The 17,853-nt window shown below is 36.4% G+C and overlaps 1 protein-coding gene across 1 annotated transcript in view; it reads right to left on the reverse strand.

Annotated features, from left to right (window-relative positions):
- Positions 1-17,853, reverse strand: part of nrde2 (NRDE-2, necessary for RNA interference, domain containing) — a 55,818-nt gene that overhangs the window by 21,570 nt on the left and 16,395 nt on the right. The window contains exons 5-8 of the mRNA XM_028821323.2: positions 17,088-17,565; positions 14,838-15,243; positions 10,451-10,584; positions 1,770-1,893 (exon numbers count right to left, since the gene is read on the reverse strand). Coding sequence (XP_028677156.2) covers positions 1,770-1,893; positions 10,451-10,584; positions 14,838-15,243; positions 17,088-17,565 — 1,142 coding nt within the window. The remainder of the gene's footprint in view (positions 1-1,769; positions 1,894-10,450; positions 10,585-14,837; positions 15,244-17,087; positions 17,566-17,853) is intronic.

The raw sequence follows: 17,853 nt of genomic DNA on the forward strand, positions 1-17,853 counted from the left end.
CTACGTGTACTACATAACTTCAGATATTGTATTATAGCTGGACATTATAAGTTTTTTGGGCTTAGTTTTAGTTAACAAGTTTGTTATGATTCAGAACTCTTAACTACCTATTTTAGATTTAAATAGCTGCATAAAGGTTTTAATTGTTGCCTGTTTTCTTAACCAGCTGTTACTTAATAATGAGATGCAAATAACAAAGGAAACACCAGCTCTTCAGCTAACATGCTTCCACTTAAACTCATGTATATTCATCATGAAGTATCTGTATTAATACCATGTTTAAAATAAATGAGGGAGAAGGGAAACCAAGGTGTACAAATCTGATCTGGACCACAAAAAATATGGATAATGTTTCTAAGAAAATAAAAAAATCAATAATGTGATAAAGATTTGACTTGGAGGAATGAAAGCACTGACAAATAATTAAATGCAGATATTCATTAACTGCTATGCCTGGATTCGAATTACAAAACTGGTCGGAATAAAAACCTGCTCCTTCTGTGGACCTACAGGACTGGAGTTAAGTACAATTGCTCTAGAGTTTAACCTATACACAAAGCTGACCTACATGCACTGTATAAAAAAAAAATGTTGAATTAATGGTAACAAACTGGCAGCTGTGGTTGCCAGACTTTTACTGTAAAAAAAGAAGATGACAATAACTTTGGTCTACAAAATAAATAAATTTAATAAATATAATAAAATATATAATATAATAAATAACTTTTTTTCTTTACAACACATTACAATTGAAGTGAAGGTTTAACCATAACCTAAAATCCATGCACTGTAGTAAACATGCCAATTACACAACCATTACAAATTGTTGTCAGGATCAAATACTAGTACACAGTCTGCGTCAGCAAAGTAACAACAAGCAATAGCAAACGTGTTGTATCATTTAATTATATACATTGAAAAGAATTCAATGTTTAAGGAAGTTATGGCACATTGTTTGGCGGAGAAGTAAAGTCTGCTTTTGTGGTGTATGGTGTCCCATAGGTGTGCCAGCTTATTGAATATAACCCACCATAAGTCAGCTTCCATAACCACAAAAAACCTTCAGCACCCAGGGAAAAATAAGTTGGCTAACTAAGTTTTTTTCCCCCTACTGTGCAAAGGTATGTGGTTCACAAGGAATAATATGGTAAAAAGGGACATTTCCTTATTCACATATCATAACTTTGGTGTTACTGAAACAATACTTTACTGTTTTGCATTTTACAGTTGTTTACCTTTGCTATTTAACAGTTTTACACTGTCAAATTAACAGCAATTTTTTCAGTGTATCTGTAATATATCAGTAAATGTGGTGTGTAGCATATTCTGAAGGTAGAAAAATATTGATTTTAAAGAACTTGGCTATAAAAAATAATTAAATGTATTGTTTAAGATATACAGGTAATTTTCAGTAGAACATAAGGTAACTTTCCTTTTTTTCAGAAAAGGCATTTCACTTTCACCATTTACAGTATTTTTACTGTTAAATTTACTGACATTTTTTACAGTGTACCTGTTAATTATATTCCATCAGCACATACTGTATTAAGATGCTCACATTGAAATACTAAAATAGACTCATCAAAAGTAAATAATTCTATTATTCTTTACTCCTCCAATTTAAGAAATTGCTATTATTTACAAAGTAAAACAAAAATGGCACCGCAGCCTATTGCAATAGTATGTTCGTAAAATTGCTAATGTTTTTTCTGAAATTTAAAAAAAAAAAAATCAACAGAAGTAAAAAAAAAAAAAAAAACACACTATACCTGTTTCATTTGGAATAATCCACCCACCCCTTTCTTGCTGGTGCATCCATGCACGCCATCCTCTAGCACCTGTTTCTCCAAAGCGAGGCTCTCCACAATCCCAAAATGGTTCAAAAAACTCAACCTGTTTAAAGCAAAACAAGAAAATGACAAAATACTGTTTCAATATCATATAATGCACATAATACAAAAATATCTCCCTGTAAAGAAAACTCCATCAAAGACTAAAGTACTGAGATTGGAAAAAAAAAAACAATTAGGATGTATATTTCACTCTTCACCCTCAAAAATAACATTCCTTAAACACACTTCATCCAATTAAGGGTCCCAGTTACATTGAGAGTAAGACAGAAATCCACCCTGGAGAGACAGCCAGTCCTTCACAGGGCCCACTAACACAAACACCTCAAACTCAGACAAAGCTAAATAACCGTAACAGATGCACATTCCTTTAAAAGTGGAGGAAAAGTAGAGTAGCTAGAGAATCACCCATGCAGACATGTGAAGAACTTGCAAACTCAGGACTTAAGCACAGGATATTGGATGCATGACAGCTTCAAACAATGATTTTTCAAGTGTGTTACATAGACATACAGTGTCTCTGAGACCATATACTGTCACCTCACGCCTTATAAAACAAAATTCTCCTTGCACTACTAAAAATATGACTTTATTTTAAAAAAAGTAAGTTACTACCTTGGCCAAATGGCCATTCAAAATTGCTTGGCCATTGATATTAATGAAAGACTCAGGCACAATGTTGTGAATGTGTAAGGAATCTTAGACCACTTTATCACCATCACGTTCGAATGTAGATCAACAACATTTTGAGTCATCTCTTGATATGTTCCCCAGAACTGCTGCACAGAGGACAAAAATGATGAACTTTGGGACAGTGTCATTACCCTCCTAAGATCAATACCTGTCAACAAGGACGTATTACTTGATGGTGATCTGAATAGGCACTTGGAGCTGACTAAGGAATACTACGTGCAACACCATGGCGGACATGGACTCAGCACCCAGAATGACAACAGTCACAGAAAATTAGACTGAGCAGTTGCCCACAACCTAATTGTTGTTAATACGTTCTACAAAAAGCGAACATCACACCTCGTCATGTGCACCAGTGGAGTATGCTCGACCCAGATCAACAATTGCCTTGTCCAACGTCAGGACAACAAGTTGATGATGGATACCAAAGTGATCCTATCAGACAATGTCACCCCAGAACACAGCTATTTTGTCCTTGACTTAAAGCTTAAGCTTGATAAGCTAGAAAAATCACAAATGACTGGAGCAGAGTGGATTAAATGTTGGAAGTTGCCGGAAATTAAAGGACAAATCGAGGATGCACTTGGATAGATCCAGGTGGATCTTGAACAACCATTTGAAGACCTCTGGACGGACATTATGAGGCAGATTGATGAATTGGCCACCCAGGCCCTGGAAAAAGCAAAGCCAGGCAGGCGGTTTGTTCATCAACAAGCAAGCATGGTGGTTGGGGAAGGAAGTACAAGCGGCAATCAAAGAGAAGAAATTGCTCTAGACGATGACCATCAGCATTATAAGGCACTTTAAACCAGCAGAGAAATTGACCATGGCTAATGTGAAAGCCAAGCACTACAAGGAACTGTACCATCAGATGGACAAGCTTGGAGGTGCCAATAAAATTCGCCTCGCCAGTTCACGCCACCAATTCATGCAAGATATTGGTGAAATCAAGAACATCAAGGCTGAAAATCAGCAAGTCCTCCAATACCCAACCGTGATCCTAAAGTGCTGGTGTGAATATGTCTGCAATGAAGAATTAGCCCACCTACTGTTACAACAAGCCAAACCTATCGAAGGCCCTGTCCCTCGAATAACCACCAAAAAAGTGAAACATACAGTACAGAGAACAAAGAAAGGGAAGGCTACTGGGCCTGATGATGTGACAGCAGATGTGTGGAAGACTCTTGGCAGTAATGGTGCCAACCTACTTACAATGCTCTTCAATCAAATCATCAAAGAAATAAAGGCAGTCAAAGTCTGAACCACCAGCATCACGATCCCAATCTGGAAAGGCAGAGCATGTACAAACTACTGCCCAATCCATCTGTTGTGCCATACCATAACAATCTTCAAGTGAGTATTGAACAGACGGTTACGGAATATGCCTCCATAACTCCAAATCAGTGTGGGTTTGTCAGTGGCTGGGGTATGATGGATGCAATACACGGTGTCCAACTTCTATGGAGAAGCATGTGCTGCTGCACATGGCTTTTCTCGACATGGAGAAGGCCTTTGACCAAGTTCCCCAAGACCTTATATGGCAAGCCCTTCAGTCACAAAACGTCTCAGAGTCCTACATCAGATGGACCCACCTACTCTGTGATCACGCCAGAAGCATTGTCTCGTGCCCAGTCGAACTGTAGCTGTCTTAAATGAAATAGCACGTGACAAGGTTCAGCACAGGTCACAGTACGAGAGTCACATAACACAAACTATTATTCACTAAGAATTGACTGATCTTTAGAATATGATACTGGATTAGAGAACTATTGAGCACTTTGAACAGTGAGAAACTTGCTATATAAATGTAAAGAATTACTAATATTATAAATATTATTACTATGCAATAATAGACAGCAAAAAGAAAAAAAAAAGGATTATGACAGAACCAAGTAATTAAACACCAGTAATGGGAAGAAAACAAGCTTTGGGACTCATTAATCTGAATGCAAGTGAGAAACAGTGAGCTTTTTTAATGAAGTTTCTGAGAAGTAACAAAACAAAACAGCAGGTTAATGTTAATAAATGCACACATTATCTCATGAATGCCTAGAAGGAAAAAAGTGTGTTCATTACAGGTCATGCTATGCAAGATCACAAACCTAATGCTAAACCAAACAGGATATTTAATATGGAAGAGTAGGAACTGAAGCAGAAATAAGTGACCCCTGATAATAATAAATTAACTCTGGAATACGATTTACAGTAGTGAATAGACTTTATTTTATTATATATGTAGTACTAGGGTGTTGTACCGTGTTAGCCATTATGAATGTAGAGAAAAGCCAAGCAAAATGACACCTTTTATTGGCTAACTAGAAAGATTACAATATGCAAGCTTTCGAGGCAACTCAGGCCCCTTCTTCAGGCAAGATGTAATACAGAAACTGAAGTTTCCTATGTTTATATACACACTCTAGGACAAGAAACAACACTGGTAAATATTTAAATGAGAAATTTTGAATGTAAAAAATTAATAGATTCGTTCAGGCTAGGGTTAATTTAGCAAGAGAGAAAAGAACATTATATTGTCAAGTATATTGATATGAGGATTGTTTACATCTCTCAGAATGACAGACAACCTGTCTACAGACCCACATTGTTTTGAAAAAACTCATTACAAACTTCAAAAGACTTTGTTGGACAGTTATCTTATCCAGAGATCTTGACAATACATTGTTCTTTTCTCTCTTGCTAAATTAACCCTAGCCTGAATGAATCTATTAATTTTTTACATTCAAAATTTCTCATTTAAATATTTACCAATGTTGTTTCTTGTCCTAGTGTGTATATAAACATAGGAAACTTCAGTTTCTGTATTACATCTTGCCTGAAGAAGGGGCCTGAGTTGCCTCGAAAGCTTGCATATTGTAATCTTTCTAGTTAGCCAATAAAAGGTGTCATTTTGCTTGGCTTTTTTATTATATAGAAACATTTTACAACTCATGATAAGGTTATGCACACCCACAAATACTTATAGTTTCTAAATACACTTCATTCATCATGTAAAAACATACAATCCAAAGTTTGTCACTTATTTCTAAGATATATTAAAATTGATTATTAAATGACATATGTACTGTATGCTGTTTGTTTAACATTTCAAGTCTGTTCTACAGAAATATCAATCAGAATGTGTAATGAATAAATACTGTAGTCAAGCACACTAACAGCTGTTGCATTGAAATTAAACTATGCACAAAGAAAATGTCCTCAGAAAGCAAAACCTTGTCATTAATCAAAGCTATCATTTTCTGTGACTCAAAAGAACACAAAAAATTGTCACATAGAGAACACATGCTAATATATATATATTACAAAAAAATAAATAAATAATGTCATGTCATTTTCTAACCCACAAAATCCAGACCAGTGTCGCTGAGGGTAATCCCAGCTATCATAGCGCGCAACGCAGAAACAAACTCTGGACAGAGTACCTATCCATAGCAGGGCAAACACATACACACACCAGCCACACACTAGGGTCAATTTAGCATTGCTAATTCACCTAACCTGCATGTCCTTGGGCAGTGGGATGTAACTGGAGGAGACCCACTTAGACATGGGAAAACATGCAAACTCCACAGAGGGAGGACCCAGGACACAAACCCTGGACTCCTTACTGAGAGGTAACAGCACTACCACTGTACCACCAAGCAATCCATTAAGTAATGATAATTTATATTCTTGGAACTGACTGTAGCTATTTTAAAATATACATTACATGCAATAATATGAATCAATGATACAGTAGAAATTTTGTTTGGAAAACACATTGGAAATCTTATATTTGACTTGAGTTACTTCTTCAATGTACAGTAGCAATAGAATAATAAGGACTTTTTAGTCTTAAATTTTACTCTAAAAAAAAGATGTTTAGATAAGAAAAAAGAATCTATTGACAGAGGAGGGGACGCTGACGCACGCATGCTGTTGCCGCTCCTACCTGTTAACAACACTTTTCGTAAAATTCGCCTTAATCCTGCACTTTTTTACACTTGTTTTATTTCTTTATTGTACGTATAGTTCGTGGATGCAGCTGACTTGAATTGTATGAATTCACAACAATAAAACTGAACTCCTGCAAATTGGGACTAAAGTGCAACTTAATAAAATGAGCTCCTTTCCAGTCAATCTTGGTGGTGATCTCATCAGACCTGCCTCTGCTGCAAAGAATCTTGGTGTCATTTTTGATTCCTCCCTTTCTTATTCTGCTCACATACATCACATTAAGAAACATTCTTACTTTCACCTCCGTAACATATCCCGTGTTTGCTCCTTCCTCTCCTTTCCTAATGCTGAGAAACTTGTCCATGCTTTTATCACAGCCCGCATCCCCTTCTAATCTTATATCACAGCTCCAGCTTATTCAAAACTTGGCTGAAAGAGTCCTTACACGGACCAGCAGAAGCGAGCACATCACACCAATCCTGCTTCGCCTTCACTGGCTCCCTGTGTCTTACACAATTGAATATAAAATTCTACTAATAACCTACAAAGCCTTAAATGACCTTGTGCCAAACTACATCAGTGACATTCTCCATCATTATGTGCCTGTCCGCCCACTAAGGCCCTCTGATTCTGGCAATCTTGTTGTACCCCACACTAATCTACACCCCAAGGGTGACAGGGCCTTTAGATGTATAGCGCCCAGACTCTGGAATGACCTACTGAAATTAATCAGGTCAGCTGACTCCATGAATTCTTTTAAAAAACAACTCAAAACTCATCTGTTCAGGAAGGCTTTTAGCTCTACCTGACTTTATTACCCTTCATCAATTATGTTGTCTGTTAGGCATTTCTCTGAATTTACTATCTTACTATCTTGCCTTGAGCATGGGAAAGGCGCTTTATAAATAAAATGTATTTTTATTATTAAGACTGTTAATTATTCTGTATTTTGGTGAACTCCTTGATAGTCTCTAGGGAATGTAAAAACCTTAGCCAGAAGGATGAATATTTCATTTCTAAAATCAATTTTACCTTCCAAATACATTTAATCAAAGGTCTTCCAAGCAATAAAGAAACACATTAATGCCAAAGTCAATGCACAAAGCTATTTTCTTTTTTAAACTGCTGGTGAAATAGAGCAAGCTCTTAATAAAACCTGGATGTTTTTCCAGGGCTGCTACAGTCACAAAGTATAAATCAATGTATATTCTACAACTAAATGACCTCCTTGTTTAATTAGACTTTTATTTGTATATTTTGAGCACACATTATTCTTACCTTTATAATAAGGGAGATATAAATGTTTCACATAACAGTTCACATCAATTTGACTTTGACCAACTAGTCTGAAATGCTAGACATAACTGACATTTTATTATAAAGTGCAGAAGAGAGTTGTACTGTGTTACAGTAGATTATATTTACCTTTGGCCAATCAACCTGAGAATCATGTTGACTTAGTTTACTTTTCTCTAAAAAGTAAATTATTCACCACAATTCTGTCATGTGAAATGCTATAAAAATATAATAGAATTATTGGAAACAGTACATTTCACAATAATTAATAGTAGAGGATTAATATATATAACCAAGAAAAATAATCTGATGAAAAACTGTTCACTAGTCTTATGATAAAAATCCACAGACACTGCATTGCTCTAACAGCCAAAAGTGCATTGCCATTTTTCAAGTGCCATGGAAGAAGACTGTTATTGTAGATCTCGTCTGCAATTTTTAAGTGACCCACCTCAGCCAGCTAAGTGATATTCTTCAAAAAAACTAACATATGACACTCACTTTGGAACAGGTGTTGTGTGCCTCTCCATTGGTATGTAATATCAGGGTATCTCCATCAGAAGAGGGCTTATCGATCACAATCAATTGGCACTCTTTTTGCTACGCACCTGCTTTTGGTTTGTTACATCATCTGGGTCAGTGATCACTTTTTTCAACACTGATGGCCAAATCTATGCACTAATTTTCAAATAAGAAGTTCTACATATATGTGCCCAAGACACTGACATATTTAATTAAGTATATATTTAACATAGAAACTGGGCCTCTCCTCAACCAAATTTTAAACTTCAGTAGACACATTATTTTTGATAAAAATCTATTCTGATACCAATAAAATGTCTTTATCTGGTCTTACACAATTTAATACAATGTATACAGAGCAGCTACTGTATTAGACCAACCTACCTGTTAATTAGTTGGTTCCTTATTTGTCCTCCGAACATAATTAATTAATATGGACATGAGCATAAAGTATCCAAAGCAAAGCATAAGGATGTTGGGCCATTCATTTCATCCCACATGTGCTCATCCAGATTAAGATCTACACTTTAAGAAGGCTACTGCATTTCAATGAAAGAATTCACATGTCCTTCAAACAATGCTAGGACATCTACGCCTTGTGGCATGGACCTTATATTTAAGCCCTACAATAGAAAGCTACACTGCAGCAATGTAGGAATGAATCTGATTCACAATATTCTGCCAATGCTCTTCTCAAATTACACACACAGAGCTGTCGCAAAAGGGAGCAACATGGGCAACCAACCAGGCCCTAAACTGCTCAAATATCCCTCTTCCCCACTCCACAATCCTTTTTTCACACATGCAGAACATTATTAAAATATTTACATAGGTATTTATTAATAAAGTGACACACAAAGCATTTTTATTTGCACTGAAATTTAAAATTAGTGGGCAAGCAGAGGCATTATTCAATGTCAGAGGCAGGTCTGTCCCACACCAACCATAGCTTGCAACTGAAAATGTCATATTATTATGAAATTAAGCACAACTAAACACTTAGCTTGAGAAGGTAGGAAAATTGCAAGCACAAGCAGAGATAGGGAAAACTTACTACAGTGGGTGCAAGAAAAGAAAATGGAAGTGGAAAGACAAAAGGATGCAAATGTGGCATTTAAGGGGGTCTCTTGAAAAGTTTATTGCAAAAAACAGGAGTGAAGTAGAAGAAAAGGACAGTGTGATGATTTCTATGACAAGGATGCTAGTGAGACAGCTAAAGACATGGATAGCGTAAGTGACAAATGTGCAAGCCAGTTAGGTAACTATTTATCACCTCACTGCTACTCCCTGCCAGCACCACCACCACACCCCACAAAAATCCCACAGTAATTGTCCAGTGACAACACCTGCTCCTCCAATCACACCACCAATCCCACCCTAAACCCAGCTCACCCCTTTGGACAGCCCTGTCCACACCATTACAATATTATGGAAACTGCAATGGTGAACAATGGATTCTTGGATTTTCACCATATTCTGGCCTTTGAATCAACGTGAATTACTAAAATAAATGGAATTCATAAAGGAAGGTCAAATTTGTATTTTTTTTTTCAAGTATCCAGTGTCCAATTTTATTAGCCTAGTGAAACAGCAGCATCTTGGTGCTGAACTGAGTTATGCTGTTGCCTTCAATACTTCATTAATATCATATCAAGACAAGGTTGATGTGTGATATGACAAATTTGGCACACTTGTTGCAATTCAGCTCTAAATTGATAAAACTGTAGTCCATCTAAAATGCACAAAATATACCAGCCTCTGTTGGCAATAGCATGGAAGGGGCATCAGGAAAATGGTGTATAGCTTAGAAGTGTTAAAAAAAAGAAAAAGAAAAGAAAAAAAAACGTTTTAGATTATATTTTCTGACAACAAACACCCTGGACGTCTTTATTTCAGTCTTAAATTTTCAAAACTACACTTCAAAGGTTTCTAAAAAATGAGAAAATAGTTTGAAGGCCAGAACTTATTTCATACTGCAGTGAAAATACACAAGTAAACTAGCTGTGGAATCTGAAACTATGAAAATGCTGTATCAAATCCAGTTTGTTGAAACTACTACAAAATAGTTACTGATATTTTTAACACTGTCTCATCAAATATACAAAGACATGAACAATTTCTTAAAAGAATAAAATTACCTGCTGTTTGGTTGGCAGATCCTTTACACTGTCTGGTTTAAAAAATGTGAATTCAATCATAGCCTGGAAAAGGGAAATAACTTTTTCAGAATGTCCGGCTTGTCGAAGAAAGTGGCATTGCTGAAGAAATATTGCTAAAAAACAAACAAAAAACAACATCTCCTCAAAGTTTATACCATGGCTTAAACAATTTAATAAAATATTAAAGTAATTGTATCAAGATACAAACCAGCTTCTTTTTTTTAAACTTATTTTTAAATTAAGAACTAGGCTTTGGTGAAGGCATTTAAAAAGATTCAGTTGAATGTCCACTATCCATATTACTAACCGAGAATGCTAAACCGGATGATGGACGCAGGCACATCCAGCCATGGGCCGTAGCTGCAAAAAGACGTACTGCGCTGGAGCAATAAGAGTCCGCGAGAGTCGGCTGAGGAGCCGAGAAAGGCGGACAAAAGAGGGCGAGAGAGGCGGATGAGGGGCCGCGAGAGGCGCAGGCACAAAAAGAGTCCGCGAGAGTCGGAGAAAGGCGGAGAAAAGAGGGCGACAAAGGCGGATGAGGGGCCGCGAGTGGCGGACAAGACCACAGAAAAAAGGAGTGAGCACATACAAAAAGGAGAAATGAGGCGCAAAGTCAAACGAAGGAAAAGCACGAAACACATTGCACACGAAACTAGACCCGAAAAAAAAAAAAAAAGAGGCTCGCGCACAACAGCAATGCACCCCCCCCCCCCCCCCCTACAGGCACCGGACGGGACACACACCAAGAGGGGGATTCAACAAGCCCATGGAACACAAAAAAAAGAACACAAAACCACCCCACAGACCCTACAAGCGAGGGACGGGACACACACAAAGAGGGGGATTCAACAAGACACAGGAACACAAAAAAAAAGAAGACGCTCGCGCAACAACAATCCTCAACAATCCCCCCCCCCCCCCCCCCCCCCCCCCACATCCATAAGAAGTCACACCCAAAGCCACATATTCTAAAGTGAACGTCAGCACCTTCACACTAGACAGCATAGGTGTCAGCATAGGTGGATCTCCTTACAATAAAGCACTATTAACCGTTCAACTGCAGAAAAGGAAACATATTAACAGTGACTGCGACCCTCCTTATTACTTATCCATATTTCGGATGCTGAGAAAGAAACAAGTCATGAATACACGGTCACGGGTACAAAACGAAAAGGAAAGGATAACAGGAACAAACACACGAACACGAAAGAAACAACAAAATAGACGGCTATGCAGCATAGGTGGATCTCATTACAATAAGGCACTATTAACCGTTCAACCGCAGAAAAGTCTCCATATTAACAGTGAGTGCAATACTCCTTATTACTTATCCATATTTCTAAAAGAAAAAATGTCTCGACTCCAAAAACGCAAAGCTCAACTAAAGCTTCTAACTAACGATGTACCTAAAAGTAAAAACTTTATGAACTGCGTTAGATCCTACAATAGTTCATTTGCTTTTAGTAAATATCAGGCCACCAAAAGGCAATGGCCCATACTGCTTTCCCATATGTGCACAAATACTGCATCGCATTGGAACAGTGCACCCTGAAACAAATCAACAACGCAAATATGCACAAATCTACATCCTGGATCCACATGACGCAAACTATCAATCAAAGTGCTGCATCGCAACAGGCACGGATTCAAAACGAAACACCTCCCGTCTCAGACATACGTTAACGGCAAGGAAGGCTACAACGGGCGTCTCACACAGCACAGGCAAATCGATTACAGCTCCAAAACAACACGTCCCAAATACTACATATGCAACAACGCGCCTCTCAAACGGCACAAGCAAAACATACACCGGGAAAATTCATTCGGATTAATGAATGTCATTTACAATCATTGTCATTCAGTTCACTTCCCTGAAGAAACAACTGGCAATACAAGTAATACATTTAGACGTTGTTGTCAAAAGGGTCAAATTAGACTGCCTTCTTTACATTCATATACTGAATATCTACAGAAGATTCTAACTGACGATGTACCTGAAAGTGAAATCTTTATCAACTGCATTAGATCCTACAAATCGGTATCCACTATGAACATTAACGGTGGCACTGCACGTGACATCCGTCTTCAAAAAATGTTGTTTATTGATGAATGTACAATGGCATGAAGTCACTTACTCAACACCATTCATAAACTTCTACAAACGTTTATGAATAATAATATTCGATTTGGAGGAAAGGTACTTTTATTAGGAGGAGATTTTAAACAGTGATTAGCTGTTCTTCTAGATGCCATGTACTCAGCTATTGTTCAGTGCACCTTAAAATACGCAGACAATTGGCATTGCTTTCAAAAGATACAGTTAGTAAAAAAGATACGATGTCCAGAACCAGATCATAACAATTGCTTATTACAACTGAGAGATGGTACACTCACCAATACAGATGGACTTCAGCCACATATTATTACAATTCCTCAAGCCTTTATCTGCGACGACTTAGTTACAGAGAGATTTGGAACAGCAATCTCATTAGACCAAATGCCCCTTTTAACACAACGCACTATATTATGTCCAAAAAATATTAATGTGGAAAACATAAATACCCAAGTCATTCCATTACTTCCTAGAGAGACACAACTCTTTCTAAGCTCTGACAAAGTTGACTCTGATCACGATAATGACCATCTTCATTGACCTTACAAGTTCTGACCTGGAATTACCTTTTACACTTGAACGGCGTGTACAAAGAAATTTTCCAATAAACCTTTACACTGTGCCACACACTTTATTGTTTGCTTTCTATTTGCATCATCTACACCGTCACACTATTCTATATCTCATTCATACATCACGCTCTTTGTCATTCCCAACACCAGGGGTTGGCGAGCGAAGCGAGCAGGGGGCGGAGCCCCCTAGTAGAAGAGAGAATCCAGGTCTTCATCACACAACAGCATCACAGAAAAGTGAACAAAGGCACCAGCAATATGCTTGTTTACATAAGTGCATTCACAAGACACTACTTTCAAAAATTTTTTTAAGTGAAATATGCCTAATGGCAAAAAACTGTCCAGATATCAAATCTGTAGTATAAAAAAAACAAGATCCATTACATACAAAATCTTTTCAGGAAATAATCTTGTGCACTACAGTGACACTCATGAAGAAAAGATTGAGCTTTTCAATTGAAGACTCATCCCCAGGTCCCCACTTCACTGGTCAGGTGTCCTATTCAATAGTAGCTCATTACTTTGACTACCATACTGCTTCACATAACATCAATATAGCAGAGCACGGTTGGAAAGAGTCATAAAACTGATGATTAGTTATACATTTCCTATGTATACACCCACCAGATACTCTCCTCCACTCATGATAGTTTTTATTGCAGGCAACTTTTAGCAGCAACATCAGTGTTGAAACAAGTTAAATTCAGCTTTAGTTCTTCTCTGTTGAAATCTGCCATTATTTCCTTTATTAAAGTTGTTAATCTGAGCCTGGAGCTTTGTTTACAGCACATAAATCTTGAAGGTAGACGAAAGGCAAGTATAACTCATGACCAATGAATGAGGAAAAAGATGAGTCTTCAATTCCAAAACTCAATCTTGTTTCAGCACATTTCACTGCTTGTTTCTTAGCCATCATTACAAATAATGCAAGGTGATTAACAAATTCATTTTTGGTTAGAGTATTACGTTAAGGGGAAAGTCAGAAATGCTCTGTCCATTTTAAAAAAATGTCTGCTATTTTTTTTTAAGGGAGAAAACAGGCACACTCTAACTCATAAATAGGTAACATCATCAAGTATTCTCCTCATGATCCATTTGCAGTTCTTGGTCAACGTACTTATTGAAAAAATACTGAAGTGCTTCTCACACAGTATCATAAGAGTGATGATTTGTTTTCTTTCTTTATTTTGGAAGCGCAGCATGACATTTTAAAATAAAACACTTTATTGACATTCACTTGTGACATATTCTTATAGTATATGCCTTTCGACCCTAAGCTTTTTTGTTGTTAGTAGACAAGTATTGTATGATTTGTTTCTGTCATTCATTTGAATAAATGTGAATAGAAACCTAACTACTCTATACTTTCTTTTAAGAAAGGTTTTTGTATACTGCAGATTAAAGTGGTTAATCAGGCTTCTGTCAAAGACGAAACGGATCTGATAGCAAAAGATATCCCAATTTATAAGGCGGAAAACTGATACGCTCTTTATTTACACAACGATCCTAGTAGGATATTATCCTAATGAAAAAAAGAGGTTACTTTTTATCAGTTCAAATAAACTAACAGAAACGTGTTGAGATTTCCATTAATGCTCATTTTAAATTCAACTGAACTATTACATAAGTACTAGTAATACAAAATTCAAAACTAATATTTACTTTGTTTAGCTAGACATACCTAGTAATGCTTCTTCTGTATCTGGTAATGCAGGATGTGACACCATGCAACCGTCATGAACTGCTGCAAGCGTTTTGAGGCATTTTCCATATATGCTATTCATTTTTGACACAGTAAAGGTGCTGAACTGACTTTGACAGAACAGCAAATATTTCTTCCATAATTCTGTGTTATTTGGGTGTAAGAAGATGAGCTTCTGCCACTCTTTGAGCAAAGCAGATGGTTCCCATAATTCCTTGAAAAGCTCTAGTCTGGCTAACTTGAGCTCCACACTGCTTGGGTTGCTCTCAATGGCTCGATCCAACATAGAGATTTTCTTCTCAATAATGAACCTTAGGGATTTCTTTCGCCCTTCTAAGTCACTCTCTGCAGCACAGAATGGACTAGGTCCCATCATCAGTTTATCCTGTTAAATTGAAAGCATTGTAAAACAAATAAAAAAATCATTACAATCATTTAAATGTAGCATATTTTAAGCACAATGTTAAGTTAAATTGTTCCTTAAGAGCTTGTCAACTTGAAAAACATCGTTATTCGCTGAATATAAAAATTTAAAACTTCTTAATTTAGCCTTAGTCTAAAACATTTACAAAAAACAACTTATCGAAAACCGCTACATGTTCAATCAAGTATAAAGGAAAAATCTTCACTTAGGTGAAACCTTCAGTAGGTGTTGAAAACCAAAAATCTTATAACCTGCATGTCCTTTTTCCAATACAGTGACAACTGCATTCATAAGGTTTCAGTATACACATTATCATGGCTGAATTGACTGAACAAATACCTACCATGGAGCCAAATAAAGCTTATAAAGATAGGTCACTGAGATGTGACATTTATTAGAAACAAATATTCAGAATAATCCAATGCATTGGTATTTTCTTTAAATGAGTAGCGACAGTACAACTTGAGATTTCATGCATGCAATGAGGACACCCAAATGTATATACATAAAACAAACAAAAAAAAAATACTCCAATGAATAATGCCCATTAACAACTTCAACACACTCAATGAAATCGGCACTTAAATTAAGCAGTTTTTCTTCAAATTATTGCTACACACATGCTTTCTACAGGATATGCAATACAATTCAGGAAGGTTCGCTCTTCGTTAAACACTGTCAAAGTATCCCATCAGTAGTTGTTGCTGTATGTGGCAGAAACTTGAATTTTGGGTCAAACTGATATACTGCTAATAATATCTCTTGTCTTGATTACTGCAAATCCTTCACTTCAATGGTCTTTCTTCAAGTTAAAAATAAAAACTTTGCTTCTAACTTATAAAGCTGCATATACCCTCTCTGGCTCATTATCACTTAGTATTTTCAGCCAGCTAATTATTCAGCAGAAGTGTTTAAACAAACAGTACAGGGGCTTCTTCTAAAATGCTTCACTGTGACTGTCACTGTCTTTTTTATCTTTATCTAAGTCAAACACTTTCTTTGTTTTTAGTAATTTAGGTGTGTATTTGAGAGGGGTGGTTGTTGTTTGTTATAATATTTATTTATTTGCAGTATGTATTTACTTATTGAGCCTCTCTAAATATCTAAATTTTCCCTCTTGGGATAAGTACTACATTAGCATCCAAAATACTTGGTTAAACCTACAGTGCCTGTAAAAATTATTCACCCCCTTAGAAGTTTTCACATTTTATTGATGCACAACACTGAATGACAGTAGAATTAATTTGGCTAATTTGACAGAGAATAACAGAAAAAAGATATCAATAAAAGGTGAAATCTTAAATGCAAATCTCATTCTAACTCTGTTATACCAACTGTAAACAATAATCCATTTTCAGTCTGTTATTCTATAACTGTTCTTCCAGAAATAACTGTGTGAAATCGGCTTTACAATGTTTATTGTACAAAAGCTTTGCTAGTTTAAATGCATTTCTGTCTTTCAACAAACACAATCCAAGCTCTTGTTAATGCATGCCAATATTATAAAATAATTTTTACTTGCGTTTTTACATTGTACTTATATTCATTTAAATTCTTTACTGTATTCCAGTTTCCGCTAAAAAGGACCTAATTGTGAAATTTTTCATTTAAATTATCAGGAAAAGCACAAAGAATCAAACCCTAACACACTCTCAAATTGCTTCCAATAGCAACAATGCAAAGTATAAATGTTGCAGAACTGATGTAAAAGGACTCTGCAATTAATGCAAAAATACTCACAGAATAGAGAAAATACATTTTCAATTAGTCAAAGATTATTTCAATACAAATGTAAATCCCAGTACCTGAAAATTGACAAATTCCAGCCATGCCTGGATATCCTCTGGGTTTTCTCTTAGCTTCTTGTTGAACTCTTCAACTTTAGAAGCCATGGCAGTATTTATTTTTTCACCACTCTGTTGTGATCCAATGCTTTGGTCCTCATTCTTTTGCTGCCCCTTCCCTTGTAACCAGAGTGTAGTAGATGCATCATAAATTCCTAAGGGGTTGACCCATAATGGAGCACAAGAAGCTGTAGTTTCCTCCTCTTTAACACCTGGAACTTCCATGAAATCACTGGTGAATGCAGTAGGGTCACTGCTTTGCACATTTCCGCTGTAGTTAACCATAAGCCCCTCAGTACCGATAATTAGAGAGGCAGCCTTTGAGAAATATCGATCAGGTTTTTTCTCATTTTTTTTCTTCACAGATGTAGAATCTGACCATGTTATACATTGTTTCTTTGGGTTTAGACCAAGGCAAGACTGCCCTTTCCTTTTGTATCTAAAATGTACCAAGTAAAAACAATTGTCATTTTCTCAACAAATATTAATGTTTAGATGTCTATGCCACAATCATAAAACATTTAAAACAAGCATTTAAATTCAGTCCACCTGTTCAGTAAGTGTGCATCATAGCACCCTTCAAACATTTCTGTCAAACAAATTTTTATTAGGGGATAGTTAATTTAAAATTTTCTTATGAAAGGAAATAACAGCCCTTACAGTCCAGATTTACGTAACAAAGGTTTTTGTGACTACATCTACTTAATGATGACCAGTGACCTGCTAT

Source organism: Erpetoichthys calabaricus, chromosome 16 (assembly GCF_900747795.2).
Source record: "Erpetoichthys calabaricus chromosome 16, fErpCal1.3, whole genome shotgun sequence".
Taxonomy (NCBI): domain Eukaryota; kingdom Metazoa; phylum Chordata; class Cladistia; order Polypteriformes; family Polypteridae; genus Erpetoichthys; species Erpetoichthys calabaricus.